Source organism: Sciurus vulgaris, assembly GCF_902686455.1.
Source record: "Sciurus vulgaris genome assembly, chromosome: 2".
NCBI classification, from domain to species: Eukaryota; Metazoa; Chordata; class Mammalia; order Rodentia; family Sciuridae; genus Sciurus; species Sciurus vulgaris.
In genome coordinates, this window is record NC_136462.1 from 123230426 (window position 1) to 123255323 (window position 24898).

Here is a 24898-nt window from a genome sequence, read left to right on the forward strand (position 1 = left end):
AGGCCACCTGTCCCAGAGGGGCAGGAGGGAGGGACTCAGACAGGGAAACCTCCACCTAGCATTCAGAGGACAGCCCTGTGCCCGCCTGCTGGAGGCCCTCAGAAGCTGCCCACAGGAGCGACTGCCGCATAGAGCTCCTGGGTGTCAAAGATCCTTTGATCGTTAGGCCTCTGGGACTCTCATTACTGCCCTCCTCACCTCCTGATCCATCCCACCTGTCTCACTCCCTTGCTTCTTTTCCCACAATGTGACATTCCTGCCGCCCCCCCTTGGCCCTATTTCCATCGTTCACACCTCTCACCCGCCCAGCCTCCCAGCCGCCTCAGCACTCCTGGGACTTTCTTTCCTCCCAGCCCCAGTCTAGGCATCCTCCCCATGGCCACCTGCACTGTTTTCTTCCAGGGCCTGAAGAGACGCAGCTCCCACCCCACATCCTCCCTGAGACCCACTGCAATGTGGGTGGCTCCTTAGACTTATGCCGTTTCATGGTCATTTGAAATTGGAGCCAAGCTGCAAATAGAAAGTGCAGTTGTGAAGGCTGTGTGCCCGGAAGCGTCACGTGTGGGCAGGAAGCCTCGCCCTTGTGGTCAACAGGTGCAGCCAGGTATTTGTCCACCCTGTACCTTGTGCATGCGATGAGCATGGGCTGCTCCCCCGGCCCCAGAGAGACTGCCCCTTCTACCCTGAGGGGAGAGGCCCACAGGGATGAAGGGAATGAAAGAAAGCATTTCACTCAACAGCAATGTGACTTGAACCTTCACCTGCTGATATGGGAGGGAAAGGCTGCTTTAAGCTGCTGTTTCAAATGTGTGAAACTTGACCTCTGTTTTCTTTTGACAGATCTTTTTTTTTTTTTTTTTTCCTAGCTGGGGGTCTCTCTTTGTTGTCCAGACTGATTTTAAATTCCTACATTTAAACTGTGCTCCTCCCTCAGCCTCCGTAATAGCTGGGACTGCAAGCCACACAACCCTGGCTAGAGAGGCAGGCGTCTGGAGTCACCTGTGGTCTGAAGTTAGCCAATAGCTGGCCTGGCCCTGAAATCTGAGTGAGGTAGAGGACCAGGCAGATAGCAAGACCCACAGAATGCTGGACACCCACCTGATGCTGGGTGGCACTGTGAGCAAAACAGGCAAACACTTTGACTTTGGGCAGGTTGCAGTCTAGTGAAAGAGAGTCCAACAGTAAACAGAACAAGTTACAGCATACTATCAGGTGATAGATACTGTAGGAAAAAAGCCAGAGATGGATTAGGAGGGATTAGGATGGTGAAGGGCAAGCTGACATTTTAAATAAGGTGGTCCGGGTAGGCCTCATTGAGAAAGGGATATTTGAGGATGTTGAAGGGAGTGAGGCCTGCGAAAAACTATTGATGGTCAAATTCTATTCAGCCCCCAGAGGACCTTCAGCACCAGAAGGGCAGGAGCCAGGAGTTGGGCTGTCATGGGACAGCAGTGGGTGCAGCTTACCAACCATTTACCACTCAGGGCAGATGTGCTGGCTTAGCCACTGTCCTTGGCAAAACCAACACAGTGCCTCAGGAACCCCAAGGTAGCTGCAAAATTGAGACTGACTGCTCTGGTCCTGTTCTTCCACTCCTACACCACCTCAACTGTACACCCATCACGAACTTGGCCTTCAGCTACCAGTCCCTACCAAACCAGTGTGATGGTAGTTCACAGAGACTCCCTTGCTGCTCAACTTCAAGGAGATGCCATTTGCATCACATTCTGTGTGGTCTCCTTCCTCCCAGTGACTGCAGTGAACTCAACTGAAGTGGATGAGAGAAGACTGCCTGGCAAGGAAGCAATGGTGACGGTATCCATGGGATCAATAGCTGGTAAGGATGGCTGCCTTGGGTAGGGAGGCAGGAGGGCAGGGAGGCATGAGAGGAGGGGCTGGGACCTACATCCAGGTCAGTGGTTCTCAGCCTAGGCTGCAACTAGAACCACCAAGAGAGCTTTAAAAATCCCAGTGCCCAGGTTACACGCCATACCCCTTCAGCCACCACCTCAGGGCTAGGACTCAGGCTTTGGTGTTGATTCTCAGATGATTCCAATGTGCAGTTGAGATGGAGAACCACTGTCCTGGGCCATGACACTCTTGGGATCCATGAACCAGAGCCATCGGTACCATCTGGGATCTCACTGGAACTCCAGAAACTCAGCCCTCCCCTATGCCAACTGAATTAGGGAGTGCAGTTCAGTGAGACCCCTGGCGATACAGGTGAGAAACACTGCTTTAGGGGGCAAGAGGTGCAGGTATCTCAGAAGGTGAACAGGGCATAGCAAAGAGGGTTTAGGAGGAGGAAAGATGAAACAGCAGGGTCCAAGTGAGCCCAGGGGTAGGGAAGCACTTGAACCTGCATTGCGGGGCAGGTGAAGCAGGCAGGCCACGTGTATAGCTGTGAGGGGTAGTTTCGGGGCTTTGAGCTTCTTTTTGAATAGCAGAAATGGGAGCAGGGCTATACTACTGCTGTAGGGACACAGTCCCCAAGGGTCTAGGACAGAGTCCCCAGCATAGATGGGGTCTTGAGTGGTGGGGCTGAAACTGCACACTTTCTGGGTGACCCCATATTTGAAAATACCAAGCTGTTAATAAAATTTCCTCTGAAACTCAAATGACTCAGACATTCCTAGGAGACTGTGTTTTAGTAGCAAAACAGAATGTGTCCAGTTCCCAAAGATCCCTGAATGGTTAACTAATGACTCAAAGGCCTTAATGGGCCACAGGGGTAATCAGCATCGACTGTTTAATTAGAGAAGGTGCTTTCCTTCCATCTGCTGCATCCAGCACATTGAGGGCTCTCAGGGTGCTGTCATTCCTCAAATCACCACCAGAGGGCAGGCATCTCTCTCTTTCCTATCTTGGTGCCCAACAGCGAAGGGGACAGCATTGGGAGCCGCTGGGACTGCCAAAGTCTACAAATACCAACAACCAGATGGCTTTGCCTGGCAGGTGGGCAAGTATTCTACCTTGAGGTTCTGCCAGTAACTCCTGAAGCCTCAGGGGAATCCTGGAGCGGAAAGGGAGATGAGCATCTTTGTTGCTCCTGCTTTATATTCTTAAGCCTTTGGATAAAAGTTTAAGAGAACAAATTCGAGAATATGAAAATGGACTTTGGCAAATTCCTGATGGTTTTTTTATGGGAGGTAGCGCCACGGGAGTAGGCTGGGAGGAGGTGGCTCAGGTCACTGCTCCGCTGGGCAGTGTTCCCAAGCCTGGCATGTCCCATCCTGAAAGGTGAAATAGAACCAGGTGGCACGGGCTGGCAGGGGCTGGGCTTGCTCCTGCAGGGCCCAGTCTCTCCCACCCACAATCTGCGATGCACTCAGGCTGCTATGGCTATCAGGCTGGTGGGGATGGAAGAATGCATGATGAGGCAGGGGCGGCTGCACTGATTCTCCTGGCCTGGAACTTGGGGAGGGGCTGGAGTATACTGTGTACAACTATAACAGGTGCAATGGCTCCTTGGATCTCACAGATGGATCGTCTGAAGAGATCTGGGCTCTCAGTTAAAATCCAAGGGTTGGGTGGTCTGAGACCCCTCCTGCTCCACATGCTCCAATTCTACGATGCTCAGCACCTGTGTCCTGGGTGCCCTGGCCAGACTTGGTGGTGGTTTTGATCATCAGCAGCACATCTTGGGCCCCACTTTATTTTCTTTACTGTGTGTACTCCAGCGGACTAAAATAATGTCAGAGAAAATCTACTTCTTTCATTGACCTGGGCTTCATTTTCATTGATTTAATTGGCACTTACATGGTACATACTATGCATCAGGAGCTGTTCTGCACACTTACAAGTGTGACTTCAGTTGTTCAAAAGGCAAGTCCTTCACCTTTCTTCTGTGGTGGGGAACAGCCAGACTTTTCCATTATGGTTTCCAGGGGCAACTAGTGTCTCCAAATCTCAGCCCCATACTGACTGACTGCTGCGTGTGATCTGTTGAGTCTTAGTTTCCTAATGCCCAAGATGGGGGTCTCTGCCTTTGCAGGGGTGTAGTGAAGGTTTAAAATATTAAAAATAGCATATGTGAAACATACATGTCACTTACCATACTTACCATACATTTGAACAATGGTTCAAATACAGAAGCATTAAAAAGGGGCCAAATTATTAAACTCTGGATAGTTTCAACATCCATTCTATTCCACATCTGTTATTATGTGCCCACTGAATGCCAGGCAGTGCACTGGGCACATGAAGTGGAGAGGGCCTTTGTCCCCATGGAACCTGCAGCCTTATAAGTTAACTCGGACTGTGCAAGGAGCTCCTAGCCTTAGACCACTCAACAGAAAACAGCGAAAACAAAACAAAAAACAAGGAACAACATCCATAAAACCACAAAGGGAGAGAAAAGCAGGTTAGGGAAATGAGCTCACATGGGCACAACTTCTCCAAAGGAATGCATCCTGACCTGTGACAATTACCAACCTGATACTCACAGGGACACCCTTTTACTGAATATCTGAAATGCTTACTGGGGCTTCTTCCTCCCTTTTCCAGAAAGAATAAAAAGAAAAGCACCATTGAGCTTCTCCTTTGTCCCTCTGCCGAATTCTAAGATATCTAGAATTAGATTATCTACCCAGAGTTAGATAATCAGTCCCCTTTTTACTGCTCCTGTATCTGACTCATCATTATTGGAGATGCATGTGGTAAGCAATGTGTTATGCTTTATACATGTAAGCAACGTGTTATGCTTTATACATGGTAAGCAATGTGTTATGCTTTATACATGTAAGCAACAGCAGCACACATAGACCCAGGAACATGAGCACACAGCACTTTCCACAAAAGAATTCTCAGAGTGGAGGTCAGAGGTGACACTCCCAGCTCTCTGGGGAACTAAATAAATTGCAGTTTCCAGGCAGGCAGCTTCTGTTCCGTAACCAGAGCTAAAGGTTAGCCCCAATGCCATGGGGAGGAGAGAAAGGGATGGGTGTGTTGCTGAGGTCACCAAAGTCTGGCATTTGCTTGTCCTAGAATCTCACATTTTTTGCATCCTCAGAAATGTCAATTCTGGGAAAGACAGCAGGGTGTGGTTGCAAGAGCTCAGGGCTAGGAGGCAGGAACTGTCACTCCACTTGGCAAGCTACTAACCCCCAGCCCTCCTGGGAGTACAATGGCCAACACATGCCATGGACTGGCTGTTCCTACTCAGGGGACCACAGGCTTCATCCACACACTTCTGAAGGACTGCCACCTAGGTAGGATGTGGTCAAGGAATGGCTTCCCAATTGCTTGGCAAAGGGTTCAAGCTTGACTCAGGGAAGGGAGTGGGGTATGTTGGACCAAGAACCCATAAGGCCCCTTTCGATCCCTGGAATTCTCAATTCTGGGAACTGGCCACAAGACTGAGAATCTCCTTTGGGCTGTGCTTTGCAAGCAGGGCTACCTGGATGAGGCTGCTTCCTAACCTGGTAGAGGTGACTTGGAAGTTGGCTGTAGTTTTCAGGCACACCCCTCCTTTCCACTGCAAAGCTCTCTGGGTTGGCTATGCTTTCCCTCCTCTTTGATGATGGGATCCCAGGTATCTTCACGGATGATTTGGGGACCCCATCTCATCCCTGATGCCATTAACTCCACTCATTTTCCTTGGGGAGCCTGTCCTTAGGGTAAACTTTAAACTTTTCTCCCCTCCCTGCAGGCACCGCGCCCCACCCCCAGGTGGTCAGAGGCACTCTGCCGCCATCTAGTGGTCTCCGATGGTTGTAATGCCTTGTGCGGAGGTGGAGATTTTGCTGAGAAATCAGGTATCTGAATTAATTGCCTTCTTCGTGGGTGAAAAGTCATTAGGGTTCCTAAACTACAGGAAAATGAAATAGCACATCCGCTCCAGGAAAACATTTTGATCTGAATTAAACCTGTATTCCCTGGTTGGGGTTTTGAGAGCCCTGGTGAAAGCCTGAGCCTTCTAAAATTATAAAGAGGGTCATGGATGTGCAGGGTCAACTTGGGGACAGGGGCAGCTGGTATACAAGAAGGAGGATGGTGTTTTCTTACAGACAAGTCTCACTGGCATTAATAAAGTGGATTAATGAAGCTCTAAAAGGCTTCACAAACCATGTGATACGGAACTTCTGGACTTCACAATCCCACCATTATGGCTGGGTGAACTGTTAACCCTGGATCCCAAAAGGCTTTTCCTTCTTTTAACAGGATGCTAAACTCTTACTAAGTGGAGTTGGCATGTCCTGAAGCAAATATGATTTCTTTCTTTTAGACTGACTTTGTGGAGTGAGGATGCTGGGGAGCAGGCGGGCAGCTGCGCACCAATGGCCTTCTTGACTTCCGGGCATGAGAAACCTGGGTCCTCCCACGTGGCTCTTCCTTCTGTCAGCAATCAACTCTCTATGAGGGCAACTTGCTCCCCCTTCTCTCTTCTAATCCTTATCTTAAGACAGCCCCATGAAAGAATTCACTTACTCATTCATCGACACTTCCTCTGTTCCAGCACCTGGTCTAGTACTGGAGACAGACTTGGAAAGAGAGGAGGAGCCCAGGGTTGCTGCCAGCATGGTGATGGATGAAGGCCAAGGGCTGTGGGAGCACTGAGGTGAGGCCCTAGCCTGATGGGGTGGGGGACAGAAGACTTTCTGGAGGACCTGGTCCTTAAGCAAGACATTCTGGGAAGAGAGGGAGACATTTGGCTTCATAGTCCGCTACCCCTCCCTTCTCTTTGCCCTGAGGCTTTTCTTGCTGGCATATCTAAAATTATTTCAGTACTTATTTAGAGATCTTTGCTATCTTAGGTCATCTTATTTTTCTAACCTGATGTCTCAAAAATATCCCTTTGCCCCCATTTTGTTGTCTTCCTCTTGCTGTGAAGTTCTGGCAACAATGTGCTGTTGACATCATCTCCAAGTGGCAGCACCCCTTTTGGCCTCCCCAAGATCTGTACTTCCTCCAGCCTTCTGCTGTTTGGGAGTTCATCCATGACCTCCTTTAGGGCCCAGTCCTGAACCCTAAGTTAGAAATAATTAACCTCACTAAGTGCAGAAGAGCCTTCATTTCTTAACTTTAACTTTTGACAAAGACTACTCCCCAAACTCTTCACCCTCTCCACGCCCTTGTTTCACCAAAAAGAGCAACTGTCCCTCTATGTGACCAAGGCCTCATTTATAGAAAGGGACAATGACTCTGCCTTGCACCACTTTCCTCTATACCTATGTCATCACCAGAGTCTCTCCTGTTGGGCTGCAGCCCTCTCTAGGGTGGAAACTCTGGGCTTCTCTGAATTTTCTGTGTTTTGTGGCCTCTTGTCTTGTCCAGACCCAGCAAACCAACCATGCCTTCAGTGTCCTGTAGTTGGTTAAGAGAACGCAGAAGTTGCAGTGTATGCCATGAGTTAGCCTCCTAGGAACTCAATTTCCTCTTCCAAAGGTAGACAGGGTTTGCTGAGAAGTGGTTCTGTACCTCACTTTCCTGCCATTGAATGGAGTGGTGTCCAATGTCAAAGAATGAGACCAAGGAATAAGGGGCTCTGGTTATATGCAAACACAAAGCCACAGGATTATCTACCAGGACAAGGACAGGTCAAATTGCACTGGAGTGAAAGAATCGAGATGACTGAGTTATTGAAGAGAACGTCTAAGAGGGAGATTTTTTTTTTCCTCAAACCAAACAATGACTAGGAAGGTTTGATGAAATTAATATTGAATTCTGAATTGAAGGCTAAGAATAGAGAGTTGGCGATCTTAAAGGCTGTGATGCATTATGGGTGATTCTTCAAATCCACACTACTGCTATCCCATTGGGAGAACGGCAATGAATATTGGGAAATGGCACTGTTCAAAGGGTAGGCCTGATTGGCCTATGGACTTTCCTGTATCCCTTGTCCCATGACTCAATTCTCGCCAATGAGACATGAGATGAGAGTGGCTGGAGGCTTCTGGGAAAGTTCTTTGTGCACTCAAGAGAATGAAGGACATCCATTCTTGCTTGCTGGATGAGAATAAGGAAAGATGTAGTCTAATTACTACAGGTAGCCCTCTTACAAACTGCAAGGGCCTCTTACAGTGTCAAGAAGAAGCCAGCGCTGTTGATGGTAGAGTAAGGAAAGGAATCCCACCCTTTTTGACACTGGCAAGTTGTTGGACCAACTTCAGAGCTGCTCAGAGCTGGCTCGAGACTGCATGTTCCAGGGTCTAGTGAATTTGAGGTGGGTTTTCTGTTACACACAGGCCAAGACAAACGCATGATAGAGCAACCAGTCTTTTGTGGAAGAATGGTTCAGTGAAGGAAGATGGCAGAATGTGAGGTGTGAGGGAGAAGAAACTGAGCTGGTCTCAGGTTATGGATGTAGCAGGATTTCGTGACTGCCTCAGCTCGAGTCAGATATGTCTGCTCCCCGTCTCCCCGTCTCCTGGGTGTCTGTTCAACTCTGTGGACATGCAGGGAGGTTTTGTGTTATCACTACTGAGGGAGGGAGGCACTTGGTTGGGGGGACACAGATAGGAAGGGAAAGGAAGATGGCAAGCTGGCCTGAAGCACCTGCACAGTGGATTGAATTGGAGACCTGGATCTAGAGAGGTAATAGCCAGAGGCATCAAGGACCAGAGCTAAGGCCATAAGTGGCACAGGGACAGCCTGGTGCCGAGCCGGGGTGGGGAAGACAAGAGCTTTCCTTGCTCACTCTCAGGGAGCCAACACTGCACGGGCTCTGGGTTCCTGAAGCTGCTGCCCTAGGCACTAGCATTCCCATGATGGATGCCATCAGCAGCTAAAGCTTCATGGGCACTAGAACGAGGATGAGAGGGAGCCAGAGCAGGGGAGATGGAGGAGGAAAACAAAATCCAGGGCTGACTGTAAGAGACTGTTAGGCTTCACACAGCTCTGGAGTGTCTTGGAGGTCACTGGTTCCTGTCAAGGCAAGAAGGAGGCTTTGGGTCATCGTGAGTGAGTCTACATGCACGTGTGGCTTGTTTTGGTGATAATGAGCTGGTGAGGCCTGGCAACATCTAGTTTCCACTGGCTAGAGCCATAAAAAATACATTCTGGGAATAAAACAGTTCTATTTGGGGCACACTTGGTTTGAGATGGCCGGGATAGGCAGGGCACGGCTCCGCAGGCTAGATTTGAGTGCTGCCACTGAAAAGGCTATTTTTAGCAATGATTTAGGTGGAGACAAGAACATTTCTCTTCTCACACGTGCAGGCAACTTGGAGACAATAGAACAGATAATTGCATAGATACTTGTCAGGATTCTGAGATATGTGGGGATCCCCACGAAGATGTCCAGGAACCTAGTTGGATATGTGTCAGGAGTTTGAGCAAGAGATTTAGGCTAGAGGTACGACTTTGAACATTACCAGCTGAAGGATTTAATTGAAGTTATGGGAATGGATGAAATTATCCAGCATGCAGAATAAGTAGAGTGGAAATGGCCAAAGGCAGAAAATGGAGAACCCCAACATTTACAGAACATGCAGAGGAAAAGCAGTTTTAAAAAGGCCTAAAAGGAACAGTCAGGGGAGGCGGAAGAAAATCCGGAGGGTGTATATGTGATGGCAGAGAGGGGAGGCTTGTTTCAAGAGGGAGGCGTGGCTGCCAGTTTCAAACGCTAGACAGAGGACAATATCAGGATCCTAGCAGCAAAGAGGCAGTTGATGTCCTTGAGGGGAACAGTTTCCAGGGCGTGGGCTAGGCTGAAGCTGGACTGTAGTAGCCTGACAGATGGGACGGGTAGAGGGTTCATGGCTGGTGCCAATGAGGCGTGCAAGAAGTTGGACTGCAAGAGAAAGAAAGATGGTGGTGGCCAACAGGGACGTGGAGTCAAGGGAGGACATGAGGGCCTGAGTGTGTGGTGAGACAGGAAGAGGCTACAGCAGATAGAGCAAGGTTCTTGAGGTGGGAGGGAGTCAGAGCCCAGCAGATGAGACTGGACCTGGAAGGGAGAGCCCGGGGGCTGCCGGGCAGTCCAGGTGGGACTGCTTCTACCTTCGGGGAAGAAGGACCAGAAGAGGTCATCTGCTGAGGGCAAGAGGGAATTGAGGAAAATGGAAGCAACAAGAAACAGCTGCTGGAGACTCTCTAGGACCACAAAAGAGGACTGTCAGGCACCACTGAAAATCAAGCTGAGGCTGGAGACCCTAAGTCTGGGGAGGAGCCAATCTGCACAATTGTCTGATTTTCCTCCCTGGGCCTGGAGCTTCCTGACAAAAGAGGTAAAGGGGGTGGACAGCAGACAGCACTGCCATGTGGCACGGCTAGGCAACCATGTAGAAGGACAGAGGGCTCCCAGGCAAGTCAAGGAGCTTGACCCAGGTGGCTCTCCACCTGTGACTCAGGGCTTAGCCTGAGTCAGGGTGACCTCTCCTTCCACTCACCTCACAGGGCTCTCAGGGATTAGGGTAGCTAATTGAGAATAACGTGTGTTGGTGAAGATACAGGAAAATGGAACGCTTGTGCACTGTTGGTGAAAAGGTAAAATGGTGAACAGCATGGCGGGCCCTCAGGCATTAAAAACAATCACCACATGATCCAGCAATCCACTGCTGGGTATGCAGAGATACAAAGAGATGCTTGAACATTTGTTCATAGCAGCATTGTTCACAATAGTTAAAATCTAGAAGCAACCCACGTGTCCACTGGCAGATGAATTGTTAAGTGGAATGTGGTATAGACAGACAATGGAATATTATTTGGCCTTAAAAAGGAAAGACATTCTGATCCGTGTCTATAACATGAATAAACTCTGAGGGCTTTATTCTCATTGACATAAGCCAGTCACAAGTAAGTATGTAATGTATGATTTCACTTACGTGAGATACCTAGAGTAGTCAAATTCAAAGACAGAAGGCAGAGTGATGGAGGGAGTGGGCAGGGAGTTGTTTAACAGGTACAGAGTTCTGGAGACAGATGGCGGTGATCATTGTATAACAATGTGAAGGGACTGAAGCATACACTGAAGATGGTTAGGATGATAAATTGTATGTTATGTGCATTTAACCACAATTTGGGAATACAAAGTCTTCTTGGGAAAAAACGTGCTAAAAAGTTAAAGGCATTCATTCAACAGGGTGGCCTGGCAGGGGTACCTCATGGGCAATGGAGGGTGCCCACAATCATAGTGGTGACACGGTAAAGGGACAGGTGATGAATGGAAGCCCAGGGTGCTGGCTTAGATCAGGAGTCAGGATGGGGCTGTCCCCATCTCTGTCGCCATGTGATCGTGAGCAGGCTCCCTGCACTCTGGCCCAGTGTCCTGTTAGGATACCTTACCTTTTTCTAAGGTCCCCCAGCTCTCACAGTCTTGGAATTTCAAAGTACTGACTATCACTGAGCTCAATGGACATGAGTGCAGGGCAGCTGAGTCACTGGGCACCTTCTCCATGGTGTCCCTAAGGGCTCTTCATTTCCTATAGAAAAGATACATGCCTATCGATAGCCCTCCCCTTAGCAGGAAGAAGTGTGTGATCAAGGATGAGGCTTAATCAAGCTCAGCACTGTACAGACTCTTCATTTTGGTTTACATTGCTTTGGAAAGGGCCAAGATGGAAATTTTGGGAAAACCCCAGGAACTGTGGCAAGAGCCAAGGCTGTGATGACAGGCACTGTCCCTGCACAGTGTGCTCTTGTGCTTCTGTCCTGTGCCTGCTTTTCCCTTCCTCCAGGAGGTCCTTTGGCTGCCAGTTGAGCCCCTGGCTGTGAGTGGCCAGGCCAATTCCTTCACAGGCTGCTTCCTATTGACCCAACAGGAGCAGCTTCCTGGGCACACCTGGAGATTCGAATCAAATCAAGGGCCTCTCTGCCTGCAGGCACTTCATTTGTATTCTCCACTGATTGGAAGAAACCTTGCAATCTCAACTGAACGACAGAGCAAGGCCTTTCTGACAGCCTTTTCTGACAGCTGAGTGGCACACCTCAGTGTGGGACACCTGGGAGGGGTGTACCCCTAGTGGTACACCCACGTGCAGTAACACACACAGCGGGGAAGACGTGGACATTGCTCCGAAATAGAATCCTTGGTAGTTTTCCTGCCTCTCTCTATGCCCTTTCACTGTTGTCTTGGAAAGGGCCTGAGGTATCTTCAGGCCTGGTCTGGAAATGAGAACAGCTAGGGCATTCTAGGGGGATGCACTACTGTGTTTGACCACCAGGGTGCAGTCACACAGAGATTTGCTGGGTGTTCAGAGAAAAGACCCTAGAACCCAGTAGATTTCAAGAGGGCAGCAACAGAGTAAGCCAAGCCCTGGAGTCCTTCTAAGCATGGGGCAGGTGCTACTGCGTAGGCCACAAATTCATGAAGCTGGCCCTGGATCCCAGGACTTAGCTCAGACTTCATGCTGGTGGGGACTAAGGAGAAGTGGGCTCTGCTGTTGTCAGGTGCAGAGCCTACTCCACAAAGGACAGTGCTGCCACCGCCAGGCATCCTCAGTTATCTCCTGCCTGCTTGCCTGTCCTTTTCTTCCAATGTCCTGCTGACTCTATGCACAATACTTGGAAAAATCGTATTTTCACCAAAAGTCACTGGGGTATTGTTTCTGCAAAAGAAGGTGTAGGGTTTCACAATTGTTAGGCAATTCATCTCAGGACCAGGAAAGCCCCTTCAGGAACCAGGCACAGGGAATTCAAGCTCTGCGAATTTAGCTATAGTTAAGGCTTCTTGTTTGCTTCTAAAATACCCACAACTCTCAGTTTTTGTAATCAAAGCAGCCAGCATGTTTTAAGATGTTTACAGGTATCTGGGAGAGTCACCCAGAATTGGCTCCTGAGGTACTCGCTGATGTTTACAATTCTGTGTCTAAGAGCTGCAGGGTTGGGCTGGGGAAAGCAATGTTGTGAGCGGCTGTGTGACCCTAGGACTTGTTCCTGCCCTTCTCTGCCCTTCAATTCCCCAACCTTCTACTGCTACAAAACAGGGCATCAAACATCCACCTGGAACACTCTACTATTCCCCTACAGAGAGTACGTTGGTTAAGACAGACCAGGCTAGTGAGAAGTTAATTGAGAAACAAAGGTGACTGATCTGATTGACAAGCTTAGTACAGGGTGATAAGGGGCACTCTTTTGAATTAGGGACTGTGCATGTTACTGCATGCAGAGTGCTTTGCTTGATAAAGGGGAAGGGCAGTCCAAGTCCATCCCTTATGGGCTCTGTGACCTTGGGCAAATCCTTCATCCCTGTGGGTCTCCTGTTTCCCAAGTGTACAGAGGGAGAGTTGGATGGGCCATAAGTTTCCCTCCATACCCAAAATAGATTTTATTCTCTGAGTTCCAAGCAAATGACACATAAGACACAAGAGGTTTTCTAGAAACAACAGGTGTTTTCTGTGTCCAGAATAATTTCCTGAGTAAATAATGTCTGAGGAGAAAAAGGGCCAGAGAGAGGCCTGGTGACCCTTTGCTCCCTCACATCTCTAATGTCTGTCCCCAGCTCTTGGGAGGGACCCATGGACACCCAGGGAGTCACCCAGGAGACTCCTCAGCAGGCTCAGTGGCAGTACCTACCCTTCTCTTTGGTATTCTTCATCCAGATTTGACAGGAGCTGCGAGCCGGCCGTGGAGAGGTCGACGGCAGCCAGGGGTAAGTCCCTATAGGCAAATGTCACCAGCTGTGTGGGGGCCAGGCTCTTGGTTTCTTCATCTACTTGTTGGGAGATGACCTCAACTTCAGAAATCCCTCCTTCAATGGCAGGCCTGAGTGGGAGAGGAGGAATGACAGGAAATGTTAGCTCCTAGGACCAAAATACTTGGTCCACTCTAGGAGAGGAGGGCGGGGTACAGAAGCAATCCAGTGTTGTCGGGAGGCTGAGGAAGTGCGGGGTTGCCAGTCTTCCTGCGGGCCACCCAAAGACAGGACCAAAGCCCTGATCAGTCCACCTTTTTCACCAGTTGAGGAGCAAAGGGAGAATGGGAAGAGGAATTGCCCAGGTCTGGACCCAGGAGCTCTGGAGTAGGTCGGTGGTGACGACTCGGATGATAACTCTGCTAATCAGCAAAACCAAGGCTCAGACTTTAGGATTCTGGGTCATTACCCAGAATATTGGAATGATATATTCTTTTAAATTGTCTCATGCGGTGCTTTGTGAAGGTCTTTTGAAATGTTTCTCTCATCTGTACCATGAAGAGAAAAGATGTTTTTGTTCACAACCAGGCATACTGTTGGTGGCTGGAAGCCAACCTGGAGATTGGAGGGGCCTCATGGGCCTTGGGGTGGTGAGGAGGGGAGGGCCTGGGCTGGCTGGGGGAGGTTGTTCCCTTCCTACTTGAAGTGGTCCTACTGTATCTCCCTTTTAAAAGTTGGGAGTAGGAAATGGGGGTCACCTGATCAAATGTCTGAGGAATTTGGGGGCTCCCGTGTTGCTGCCAGGCTCACCTTGGGCACTGCAAACAACCCACAACTCTGGCATTGCAGGATGACCCAGCCAGGGGTGGTACCACCTCCCAACCCACCAGCAGGTATTCGGCAATTTGTGGAGGCATTTTTGGCAGTCACTGTTGACATCTGAGCAGGCCTAGGGATTTTATAAATGCTGCAGTGTGCTAACAACTCTGCACTGTCCTGCCAAACACTAATGGAAACTTTGCTGAAAGATGCTGGACTAGATAATTTTGCTTTTATTTCTTGGGGTGCCATTTTTGGTCCCTCCAACACATCCTTGACCCACATTCACCCTGTAGAATCTGAGGGACTGGGTCTTGTGCCTCTGGTCAAACAAAAGGGGTTTAAAAGTTTAAAAGTATGAATGAAGAGACATAAAGATTAAATATTTGAGCGGGTTGTGATGGTGCATGCTTGTAATCCCAGCAGCTCAGGAGGTTGGGACAGGAAGATTGTGAGTTCAAAGCCAGCTTCAGCAACTTAGCAAGGCCTTAAGCAACTAAGTGAGACCCTGTCTGTAAATAAAATATAAAAAGGAATGGGGATGTGGCTCAGTGGTTAAATGCCCCTGGGTTCAATCCCTGGTACAGAAAAAAAAAAAAAAAAAAAAAAAGATTAAATATTTGAGGGAACACCAAGGGTCAGTGACCAGGGAAATGAGGTCAGTTTCAACACTGAGGTGACAGCCCAGGGTACCATACAATGCTCTTGGGCTCTGGTGCCAGCCCGAATGTCTCCTTCAGTGGGGCTCTTCCTGGGCCTCAGTTTCTCCAACTGAAACAAGGAGGTGAAACAAAGGCTTTTAAGGGCCACTCCTTCTTACTCTATGATCTGATATGGATAAGAGGAACACAGAGAAGAGTGGAAAGAAAGCTCTAGAGTGACAAGCCTTGCCTGCCACTTGGATGGGGAACTCTAAATTCTAAACTTTTCTTTAAAACTATTAAAACCTAAACAATGACACCCAGTGGCCATTATCCAGGAAGTTCAGAGATGAATCTGACCACTTCTATTTTTCTAGGATCACCCACATTAATGGAGGGAAAAGTAGGGGTTTTTATTTGAGTGCCACAGGTAGGCTGCCCAGAGGGCCTGAATTCACCAAGTAATTCCCAAGGCCCTGAGTCTCCTTTATAAGTCTTATTTAAACCTTTGCTTTTTGCTACCTGTCAAGTACAGATAATAGTATTCATCATTGTGTGACATTTACAAAATGACTCAAGATCTTTAGGCGGAACAGTCATAGGATGTGCTGCTTCTATGTTTCTCAACAACTGATCTAAAAGTGTGGGTGTTTTCTGGGGGGAATCCCACCTCCTCCAGATGTTTCCAAAAATGTAGCTGCTGAATTGAATTTGTTCTCTTTGAAACTATTCAAGGAAACTATGGATTTTTCGACTGTACAAATAGAACTTTCTAATCAGTGGGTGTTCAAGGAGGGCTAGAGAGTTTCTAAGACTAATAGATTATGGCTCCAAGAAGCATGGAACAAAGTACTTCTGCCTTCTTAATTTTCCCACCCTCCATTCCCAATCTGCCAATGGTCATAGTGGACCAGCACCATCTTTGGTCAAATGATCATCTTGGCAGAGAGGACTGAAAGCCCCACAGTTCATGGTCTGATAGTAAAACTATACCCTGGCCTTGGGTATGAAGAATAGTGTGGTGGACCAAATGTGTTAGGTAATCCTTCATCCCTCCTTGAACATACACCTTTGGCACTTGACTTTGCATCCTGTCCTCTCAAGAGGAAGAATAATTTTCCCCAACCTTTTATTCAGTGTTCCATCATGTGACTTGTTTTGGACAATGGGGTATTAGCAGATATGATGCCAGTGAGGCATGAAAAGGCATTTGTGAATTTCGGCCTATGCTCTCGCCCCTCCAACACCACCATCAGAGGGTGATCAGCCCAGGCTACTGAAAGATGAGTCATGTTGAAAAGTCCGGTCTCATCTAGATCAGCTGACAGCCAGTCCAGCCCCATATCCAAGGGTGAGCCCAGGCAAGATCAGAGCTATCACCCCAGATATGTGCAGAATAATCATCTATTGCACCCCAGATATGTGCAGAATAATCATCTATTGTTAATTCTACTGAGGTTAGCTATCCTTCAGCACTATGGTGACCATAGATAATGGATTCATGCTGCAGATGACTGAGTAGCCAGGCCCAGAGCTAGAGAGGCCAGGAGAGTGTGGTGTAATAATAGGAAGGTTATTCTCATCTTAGCGTTTTTACCAATGAGTTGCTTGGCAAGGTTAAGTGGTTGGTCCACGTGGTGCCTTAGGTTTGGGGAACTGAAAGCAATTCTCCCTTAAGAATTCTGTTGCTTATTTAAAAAACCTCCTCATGATTTCTAAATTTCCTTACAATTCCCATTTTGTTAATGTCTTTAAGTGTTTCCCAACCTCGTGTTGAGCTTACTTTTGAAAGGTTTCCCCATATTTTGTGGCCTCCTGGTAAAGCAAATGTATACAGTGGTTGCTGGAGTAGAAGGTCCTTGTCTTATGGGAGGTTTATAGCAACACTGTGGATGCAGAGAGCAGTTCCCAACAGTACTTACTGTGGATCCGTCATGTTGAAAGATGCAACCAGAGCCATGGGTTTTCTTGGTGTCTAGTGGGGCTCAGCTGTCCCGAAGCCTGCTGTCAGCATTTCCAAGTGTGGGTTCTACAAAACACATACAAATATAGTGCCCTGAAAACAAAAATAGGAACTTATTACCTTCAGATGCCAATCAAAGTCCTCCTAAGCTCGTCTAAAAATGGGAATCCTTAGCACTTTCTCCCATGTAGCACTTTTCTTCATAGTAATGTTGAATAGATTTTTCCAATAACCCTAGATCCAACAGTAGGCATAATTTTCATTTTTTTAAGAGACAAGGAAATAGGCCCAGACGGACAAAATGACTTTTCTGTTACACAAAGATAGTGGAAGAGCCAGGTGAGACCCAGGTTTTCTGGTTTCTCATGCACAGCTCTTTCACTAAGCTGCTCTGCCCCCACCCTCAAACCCAGCCTGAGCTATAGTTCTGTCTCTCTGTTCTTCTAGATTTTTCTTTCTTCTTCTCAGTGGGGACTGTATTGAAAAAAGCAGCACAGAAAAGCAGCTAAGAGGACAGACCCTGGAGCCAGACTGCCTAGGGCCAGACCTCACTCCCACTTACCCCTCTGTCCTCAGCTTCTCCAGCTATAAAATGAAGATAATAATAGAACTAACTAAACGAGGCAATGTATGTAAGATACTTAGAACAGTGCCTGGCACATAGTAAGTGCTATATAAGTGCTAGCTTTTAATTATCATAATTATAACTTTTTATAAATTAAAATTGCAGTCTGTCGAACCTGAGCACATTCCAAAGCATTTGGAGAGCTGAATATAAGATTTCCTCCTAAAGTTTGGCCTAGGTAAACAGAATATACTTTTCTATCAACTGATGTGACAGTGCTACCAAAAAGCCTTCTGGGAGACAGTACATCCCAGCAGAAAGTACTCAGATGGAGACATACCCTGCTCCTGGGTGATCTTGAACAAGTTATTGGGGGTAGGGTAACTCCAAGGGGCCATTCTTTTGTAAGTTGCACTTGACTGCAAACGATGCTCCTATAAGAAATCAAGGCAGGATAAAATCCATTCTCCCAATCCCGAAACTCCCGGGCAAGGGCAGTTCAATTAGAGAGACCATGGGGGAGGATGGGTGTGTCACGTGGGAGGAAAACTGCTCCCACAGTGAGACCTACCAGGGGATGGATGGTCCGTGAGCAAAGGGAGGAAGCTCCCTTAAGGTCTGTGTAACTAGGAGGAGAGTTCAAGCTCAAAATGCTTGAGAAAATACCGAAGAAGCCTGACCACAAAGCAACTGGAAATAGAAGATGGGAAACTCTCTAAGATGAGAAGGCCCCACCCAGAATAGGAAACCATCAAATACTGGAGGGAGAAAGCTGGGACAAAGGATCCAGGACAACACGAGGGAGAATCCAGACAGATGCTTTGTAGTAACACCTCAATAGGATTCCACCTTGTCTTAGTCACCTTGGTAAGGAGGTCTAAACAGGAAACAGAATCTCCTCTACAGTATTTGGAATTGTGTGTTAATTTACAATGTCTATAAAGTTCTCCATTCGGTAATGCAGTTTGGGGCTGGGTTGTGGCTCAGTGGTAGAGTGCTTGCCTAGCACATGTGAGGCACTGGGTTTCATCCTTAGCACCACATAAAAATAAATAAATAACTTGCTGATAAGCGGATGATGACACATAATGGGGGGTGGGAGGGGTTAATGTTAGTGTTAGGGTTAGGGTTGAGGTTAGGGTTAGGGAGGGGGCAAGAATGGAGGAAGGAAGGACTGTATAGAGGGAAAAGAGGGGTGGGAGGGGTGGGGGGGAAGGGAAAAAGTAACAGAATGAATCAAACAACATTACCCTATGTAAATTTATAATTACACAAATGGTATGCCTTTACTCCATGTACAGAGAAACAACATGTATCCCATTTGTTTACAATAAAAAATAAATAAAAATAAATAAAGAAAATAAAGGTATTGTGTCCACCTACAACTAAAAAATATTTTTAAAATATTTTATTTAGTCTCAACTTTTTTCCTGCTCTCTTCATAAATTCTCAAGTTAACAGTCTTGAGCCAGGCATGTGGTGTATGCCTGTAATCCCAGTGACTCCTGAGCTGAGGTAGGAAGATCAAAATTTCAAGGCCAGCCTCAGCAACTTAGTGAGGTCTTATATCCGAGTAAAAAATAAAAAGGTCTGGGGATGTAGCTCAGTGGTCAATCACCCAAACAACAACAAACAACAAACAAAAACCCCAAAAGTTTTCCTGGTCTAAAGATTGATCATATGACCTGTGTAACCTCTACTGAACGAAGTCAGCATGGCGATAACTGCAACTGGAAGACCAGGTGGGCAATACCTGCTTCCGGAATGGTGTCTTAATAACGTGCATTTTCAAATAAGTGTTTGAGATGCTAAATAAAGTTTTAGCCCTGTGAAGGATACAGTAGGGAGGTCTTTATGTTCATAGACCTTCCAGTCTGGCTGGGTAGGTAAGTTTTAAAACATACAAAATCCAAACTTTTGGCATACCCTAACTAGTGAAGAGAGGTAAAAACTGGTAAATCTATATGTGTAAATGATAAACATGGGCTATTACACTAATATAGTATGGCCAATATAAAATGTGTGTATAACAGTAGAAATTAAAATGATGTATTTTTAATTTTTACTTTTAAGAAGGAAAATGTCAAATATACTATTGTAGAATGTTGTATAAAGGGCCTTCATTTCCCTCCTTCTGACTTCAGTTATCAGCTTATGGTAGTCTTGTTTTCTCTACATCCCTGCTCACTCCCTACCACTCATGATTATTTTGAAAGAAATTCTAGATATCATATCACTCATCTGTGTCTGAATATGTAGCCTAAGGAGAGGGACAAAGGCTCCTTTTGAAAGATATACCACAAAACTATCATTGCCCCCAAGTCAATGTATTTTCTTAATATCATTAAATATCCTTGTTCACATTTCCCTGTTTTGTCCTAAAATTTTTTAGATGTTCAATCAGGGGTCTGACAGAGCTACACATTTTGATTGGTTAATATGACTCTTGAATCTCATTTAACCTGGAGGTTTCCCCTTCTATCTCATTTTCCCCATGCAGTATATTGGGAAAATGGATCATTGGTGTCACAGAGTTCCCACAGTCTGGATTGTGGTGATGGTACTCCTTTAGTGGTGTTTAGGACAGTCCTCCATTCGTTATATTTCCTGGAAATGTTGATCAGTCTGTAGACTTTAACTAGATTCAAGTTTAAATTTCCTCACAAGCCTTTATGGGTGTTATAGGTGACATGCCATATCTTCTTGTCTCTTTCTTTGTGATATGAACAGCCATTGATGATCTTTTCCTAGATGGTTCATTCTAGTTTGCAGAATGGTGTTTTTTTAAAATGTATTCCCTTCCTCCTTTTTCTTCCCTCTCTCTCTCTTTCTTCTTTCTCCCTCCCACATGCAAAATGGTGATATTCTAATTGTATCCCTCTTCCACAATCAGCTTCTATGAAGACAAACTTTGCCTCAACAATTAGATTAGCCTTAGGTATAGTTCATATAGGGAAAGGAGGATAAGAGCTTAACTTTCCTTTTTTAAATTTGATGCCATCCTATTTATTTATTTAGTACCAGGGATTGAACCCAGGAGCGCTTAAGCCACACCCCCAGACCTTTTTATGTTTTATTTTGAAACAGGTTCTCACAAAGTTGCTTAGGGTCTTCTTGCTAAGTTGCTGAAACTGCTTTGAACTTGTGATCCTCCTGCCTCAGCCTCCTGAGTGCTAGGATTATAGGTGGGCTGGCTATACTTTTCTTTTTTTATCTTCTGATTTTCAAAATAATGACTTGGTATCTTGTCATCTTTTGAAGTAATCAGTGAGCTCTTGGTTGTTGTTTGGCAGCACCGGAATCCCCTCCCTCACTCAGCTGTATGGGGGGCAGAGGTCCTGAAGGGGCAGCAGTTTCCTGGAAGGGAGACAGGGGTGTGGGGAAGAAACCCCCACAACTTCCTTCTTTCCCTTGTTTCCAGGAGAAGGGAAAAGGTAAGGGAGGAGAGAGGGCAAAATCACATTACCAGAGAGTAGCTGCTTCCACTGGAGGCTTTGATCCTTAACAAGCTGCACATTTTTAGAAGGCAAAATGCCTGAAGATGATGGGAATGCTTAGCCTGTATGTTATTTTAAAATAATATTTTCCAAACAAAACCACCCCCAAAGCATGAGCCCCGCACAAAGCAGGTGTCGTCTAGCACTCTATAAATGAACATCTGAAGTGCAAACCTGCTGCCTCATAAACCTGGTAAGAGTAGAAGAGAAAACCTGCTTTGGATAAACCGGGTCTGGCTCTTGTGTGTGATGAGGCTGCTTTATCAACATTAGTAAAACAACAGTCTCTTCCTCTTGTTGCTCATGCGTTGAGAAGTTCATTGGTCTTAACATTCACTAATTCCATATTTGCTTGTTGGTCTGCAAGGTCTAACCTTCCCGAGTTGGCGACTCTCAGGGCTGCTAAGACCAAATATTTGATTTTCTCATCTACAGGTGAAAAAAACCTTAATTCAGCTCCCCTGCCCCTGGAGGCCCCCAAGTCCATTCCTTATCCCTTGCTTGAGTGATAGCCCCTTGGCATATATGACCTTCTTTCATACCCATTTTGTTGGGTCTCACGTCTGGTTTTACTCTGACCTTTTGGTAAATACAAAGTCATAGGGTGCATTGCAGAATGCAGATACAGAACCATTGCAGCACTGCAGAATGCAGATACAGAATACAGATCAGAATCCTGTAGGTAGAGTTTGAGAAGTCTGTTAGGTGCCCCACGTGCTTCTGACCTGCAGCCAATCCACTTGACCCTTCTCAAGTCCTGGGGACCTATTAAAACCTGCAATGCTCAGTTCACCCATGAAATGTCTAATTTAGTACAGCTGGGGTGGGAGGTTAAAAGTTATGTTTCTAATAGATCTCTAGAGGATACTGAGCTGCTGATGCACAGACCACACTGATCTCCTGAAACAGAGTTTGTTTGAGATCAAGTAAGCATTTTTATCCTTCCTTTGCAGATGAAGGTAACTGGTTGCAAAGCCGCTCTGTGAAGTGACCAACAGAACCTACTCTGGCCAGGCTATAGAACCAGGGAGGCGCTGTGTCAGCCAGGAGTGCTTTTGTTTGCAAGTGATGGAATCCCTCCCATGGTTGAGGCAATAAAGACAGTCCTCATCTTTCTAACAGGGGGACTGCAGGAAGGTGATTCCAAGACCAGAGCAGTGGATCAACAATACCAAGGACCACACTCTTTTTTCCCCTCAACCTTATTGAGCTATGTCTGACAAAGAAAAATTGTATAAGTTAGGGTATAAAACACACAGTTCTGAGCTGTACATGGTAGTGCCAGCCTGTAGTCTCAACTACTCAGAGCTGAGGTGAGAGGGTCCCTTGAGCCCAGAAGTTCAAGGTCAGTTTGAGCAACACAGGAGCACCCCATCTCAAGAAGACAACAAAAACCCCCCATATTTTGATATATGTTATATATTGTGAAGTGATTATCACAATCTAGCTAATTATCATTACTATCACCTCAAAATTACTTTTTTTTTTTTTTAGTGGTGATGAGAACACTTGAGATCTACTCTAATCAAATTTCAAGTATAGCCAGCTCCCTTTCCCACCCGCATTGGAAAAAAAAAAATTTCAAGTATATGACACATTATCATTAGCCATTATTGGTTACCATGATATACTTTAGGTCTCCAGGACTTAGCATTTTATAACTGAAGATTTGCACCCTTTTACCAGCATCTTTTCTTTGGCCTCATCACCCAGTCCCTGGTAACCACCATTCACATCTTCATTACCCCATTCAACACTGTTTTTAGATTTCATACCCAAGGAGATGGTATAGTATTTGGCTTCCTATGCCTGGCATATTTCACTCAGCATAATGTCTTCAAGGTTCATCTATCTGGTTGCAAGTGGAAAGATTTCCTTCTTTTTAAAGCCTGAATAATATTCCATTTGTGTATGTGTGTGCATCACATTTTCTTTATTCATTCATCTATTGGTGAAGGCTGGAGATTATAAATGTATACAGTTTGGATGTTAAGTGTCCCCTGAAGGCTCATGTGTTGAAGGCTTGATCCTCAGGGTGGCACTATTCTGAGACTGTGGAGCCTTTAAGAGGTGGGGCCTAGTGGGACATCTTTAGGTCACTGGGGAGCAGGCCCTCAAATGGGGACAGTGGGATCCTGGCCCCTTCCTTTTCCTTTTACTTCCTTGTCATGAGGGAAGAAGTTGCTCCATCATGTGCTCCTCACCATTACCATTCAGCTCCCTATCCAGAGACCTAAAAGGAATGGGTCTGCCTGATCATGGAGTGCAACCTAGAAAACAATGAGCCAAAATAAACCTTTTCTTTTTATAAATTGATTACTTCAGGTGTTTGTTATAGTACAGAAAGCTGACTAATATAGAGCCTCTAGTTATTTCCATATCTTGGCTATTGTAAATGATGCTGCAGTGAATAAGGGAGTACAAATAATGCTTCAAGATAGTGATTTTATTTCCTTTGGATATATACACAAAAATGGCATTGACCATATGGCAGTTTTATTTTTAATTTTTCCTTATTGGTTTTCCATACTCATTGTACTAACATACATTTCTATCAACAGTGGACAAAAGTTCCCTTTTCTCTATATCCTTGCCAACACATATTAACATTTAAGTCTTTAATTCATTTTGAATAGATTTTTTGTGTGCAATATAAGGTAAGGGTTCAATTTCATTTAGAAAATTTTTGCATGTGAGTATCCAGTTTTCCCAACACCATTTATTGAGAGTCTATTGTTTGCTTGGCACCCTTTATTGAAAAATCAGTTGACTATATATGCATGGATTCATTTCTGGCTCTCTGCTGTATCACACAGGTCTCTGTGTCTGTTTTTATACTAGTATCATACTGTTTTGATTACAACAGCTTTGTGATATAATTTGAAATCAGGAAGTATGATGCCTCCAACTTTGTTTTTCTTTCTCAAGATTGCTTTGACTATTTGGAGTCTTTTGTTTTCTTTTCTTTTTTTTTTTTTTTTTGGGTGCTGGGGATCGAACCCAGGGCCTTATGCTTACAAGGCAAGAACTCTACCGACTGAGCTATCTCCCGAGCCCTTGGAGTCTTTTGTGGTTCCATGTGTATTTTAGATTTTTTTCCTATGTCTGTGAAAAAATCCAGTGGAATTTTGATTGGATTATGTTGAATGTGTAGATATGACTTTGGGTTCTAAAGATATTTTAACAATATTCTTCTAATCCATAAACACAGGAAATCTTTCCATTTACTTGTGTCTTCTACAATCTCTTACATCGATATTTTATAGGTTTCAGTGTATGGAGAAACCAAATTCTTTTCATCCTTCTGTTCTTCTATCTTGTATGTCAAGCATTTCTCATGCTTGGTACTCTGTGTTTGCAGAATGGCTGCTGAAGTCCCAGCTTGCACATTCTCACACCAGCTTCCAAAAAAGATAATAGGTATTCTCTTTCTAAACTCTCCAGCAACGTCTCCTGATGTTTTTCTGGGCAGAGCTGTGTCACATGGTCACATGGCGGCAAAGGAGAGTGGGACAACTGGTAGCTTGCCAAGGGGGTTAGGAATTCTGTGAGAGCCAAGACCAGTCATGATTCATTTTGGGGGGATGGGCATGTTGTTTCCATTAACATAATCTCAGTTCCCACAGCAAGGAAGATGTAGGAAGGAGCTGTTGCCTAGATCATCATTGTCTGTCAGACCCTGTTCAGACACTTCTAATGTGTTCTGAGACTCAGCTGAGTAAGCTTTCCAAGCCTTCAAACAAGACTGGACAAATGTTGGAGTGGCTGGTAGAAAATCTGAAGGATGTGCTCTTAAAAAAAATCCTGGGCCATTTTATTTGAAGATTGCATTGCATGCATGTGAGGTTTAATTGGATACTCAGTTTGATGTTCATGCCCCTGGGAGGAGAAGGCTGGGTT

The 24898-nt window shown here is 46.0% G+C and overlaps 1 protein-coding gene across 14 annotated transcripts in view; it reads right to left on the reverse strand.

Moving 5' to 3' along the window:
• TMEM266 (transmembrane protein 266) overlaps positions 1-24898 on the reverse strand; it is a 116088-nt gene that overhangs the window by 53360 nt on the left and 37830 nt on the right. For 3 of the 14 annotated variants that reach the window (XM_079128884.1, XM_079128890.1, XM_079128891.1), the window contains exons 1-3: positions 13456-13588; positions 11227-11363; positions 1099-1222 (exon numbers count right to left, since the gene is read on the reverse strand). Coding sequence is in view for 5 of the 14 variants with exons in the window: in XM_079128888.1 (XP_078985014.1) it covers positions 13456-13644; positions 16896-16933 (227 nt within the window). In the remaining 9 variants the exon portion in view is untranslated. Of the gene's footprint in view, positions 1-1098; positions 1223-11226; positions 12137-13455; positions 13645-16895; positions 17030-17841; positions 17929-24898 lie in introns of those variants that run through there. The other 11 variants (XM_079128880.1, XM_079128886.1, XM_079128887.1 and 8 more) reach the window with 9 other exon arrangements.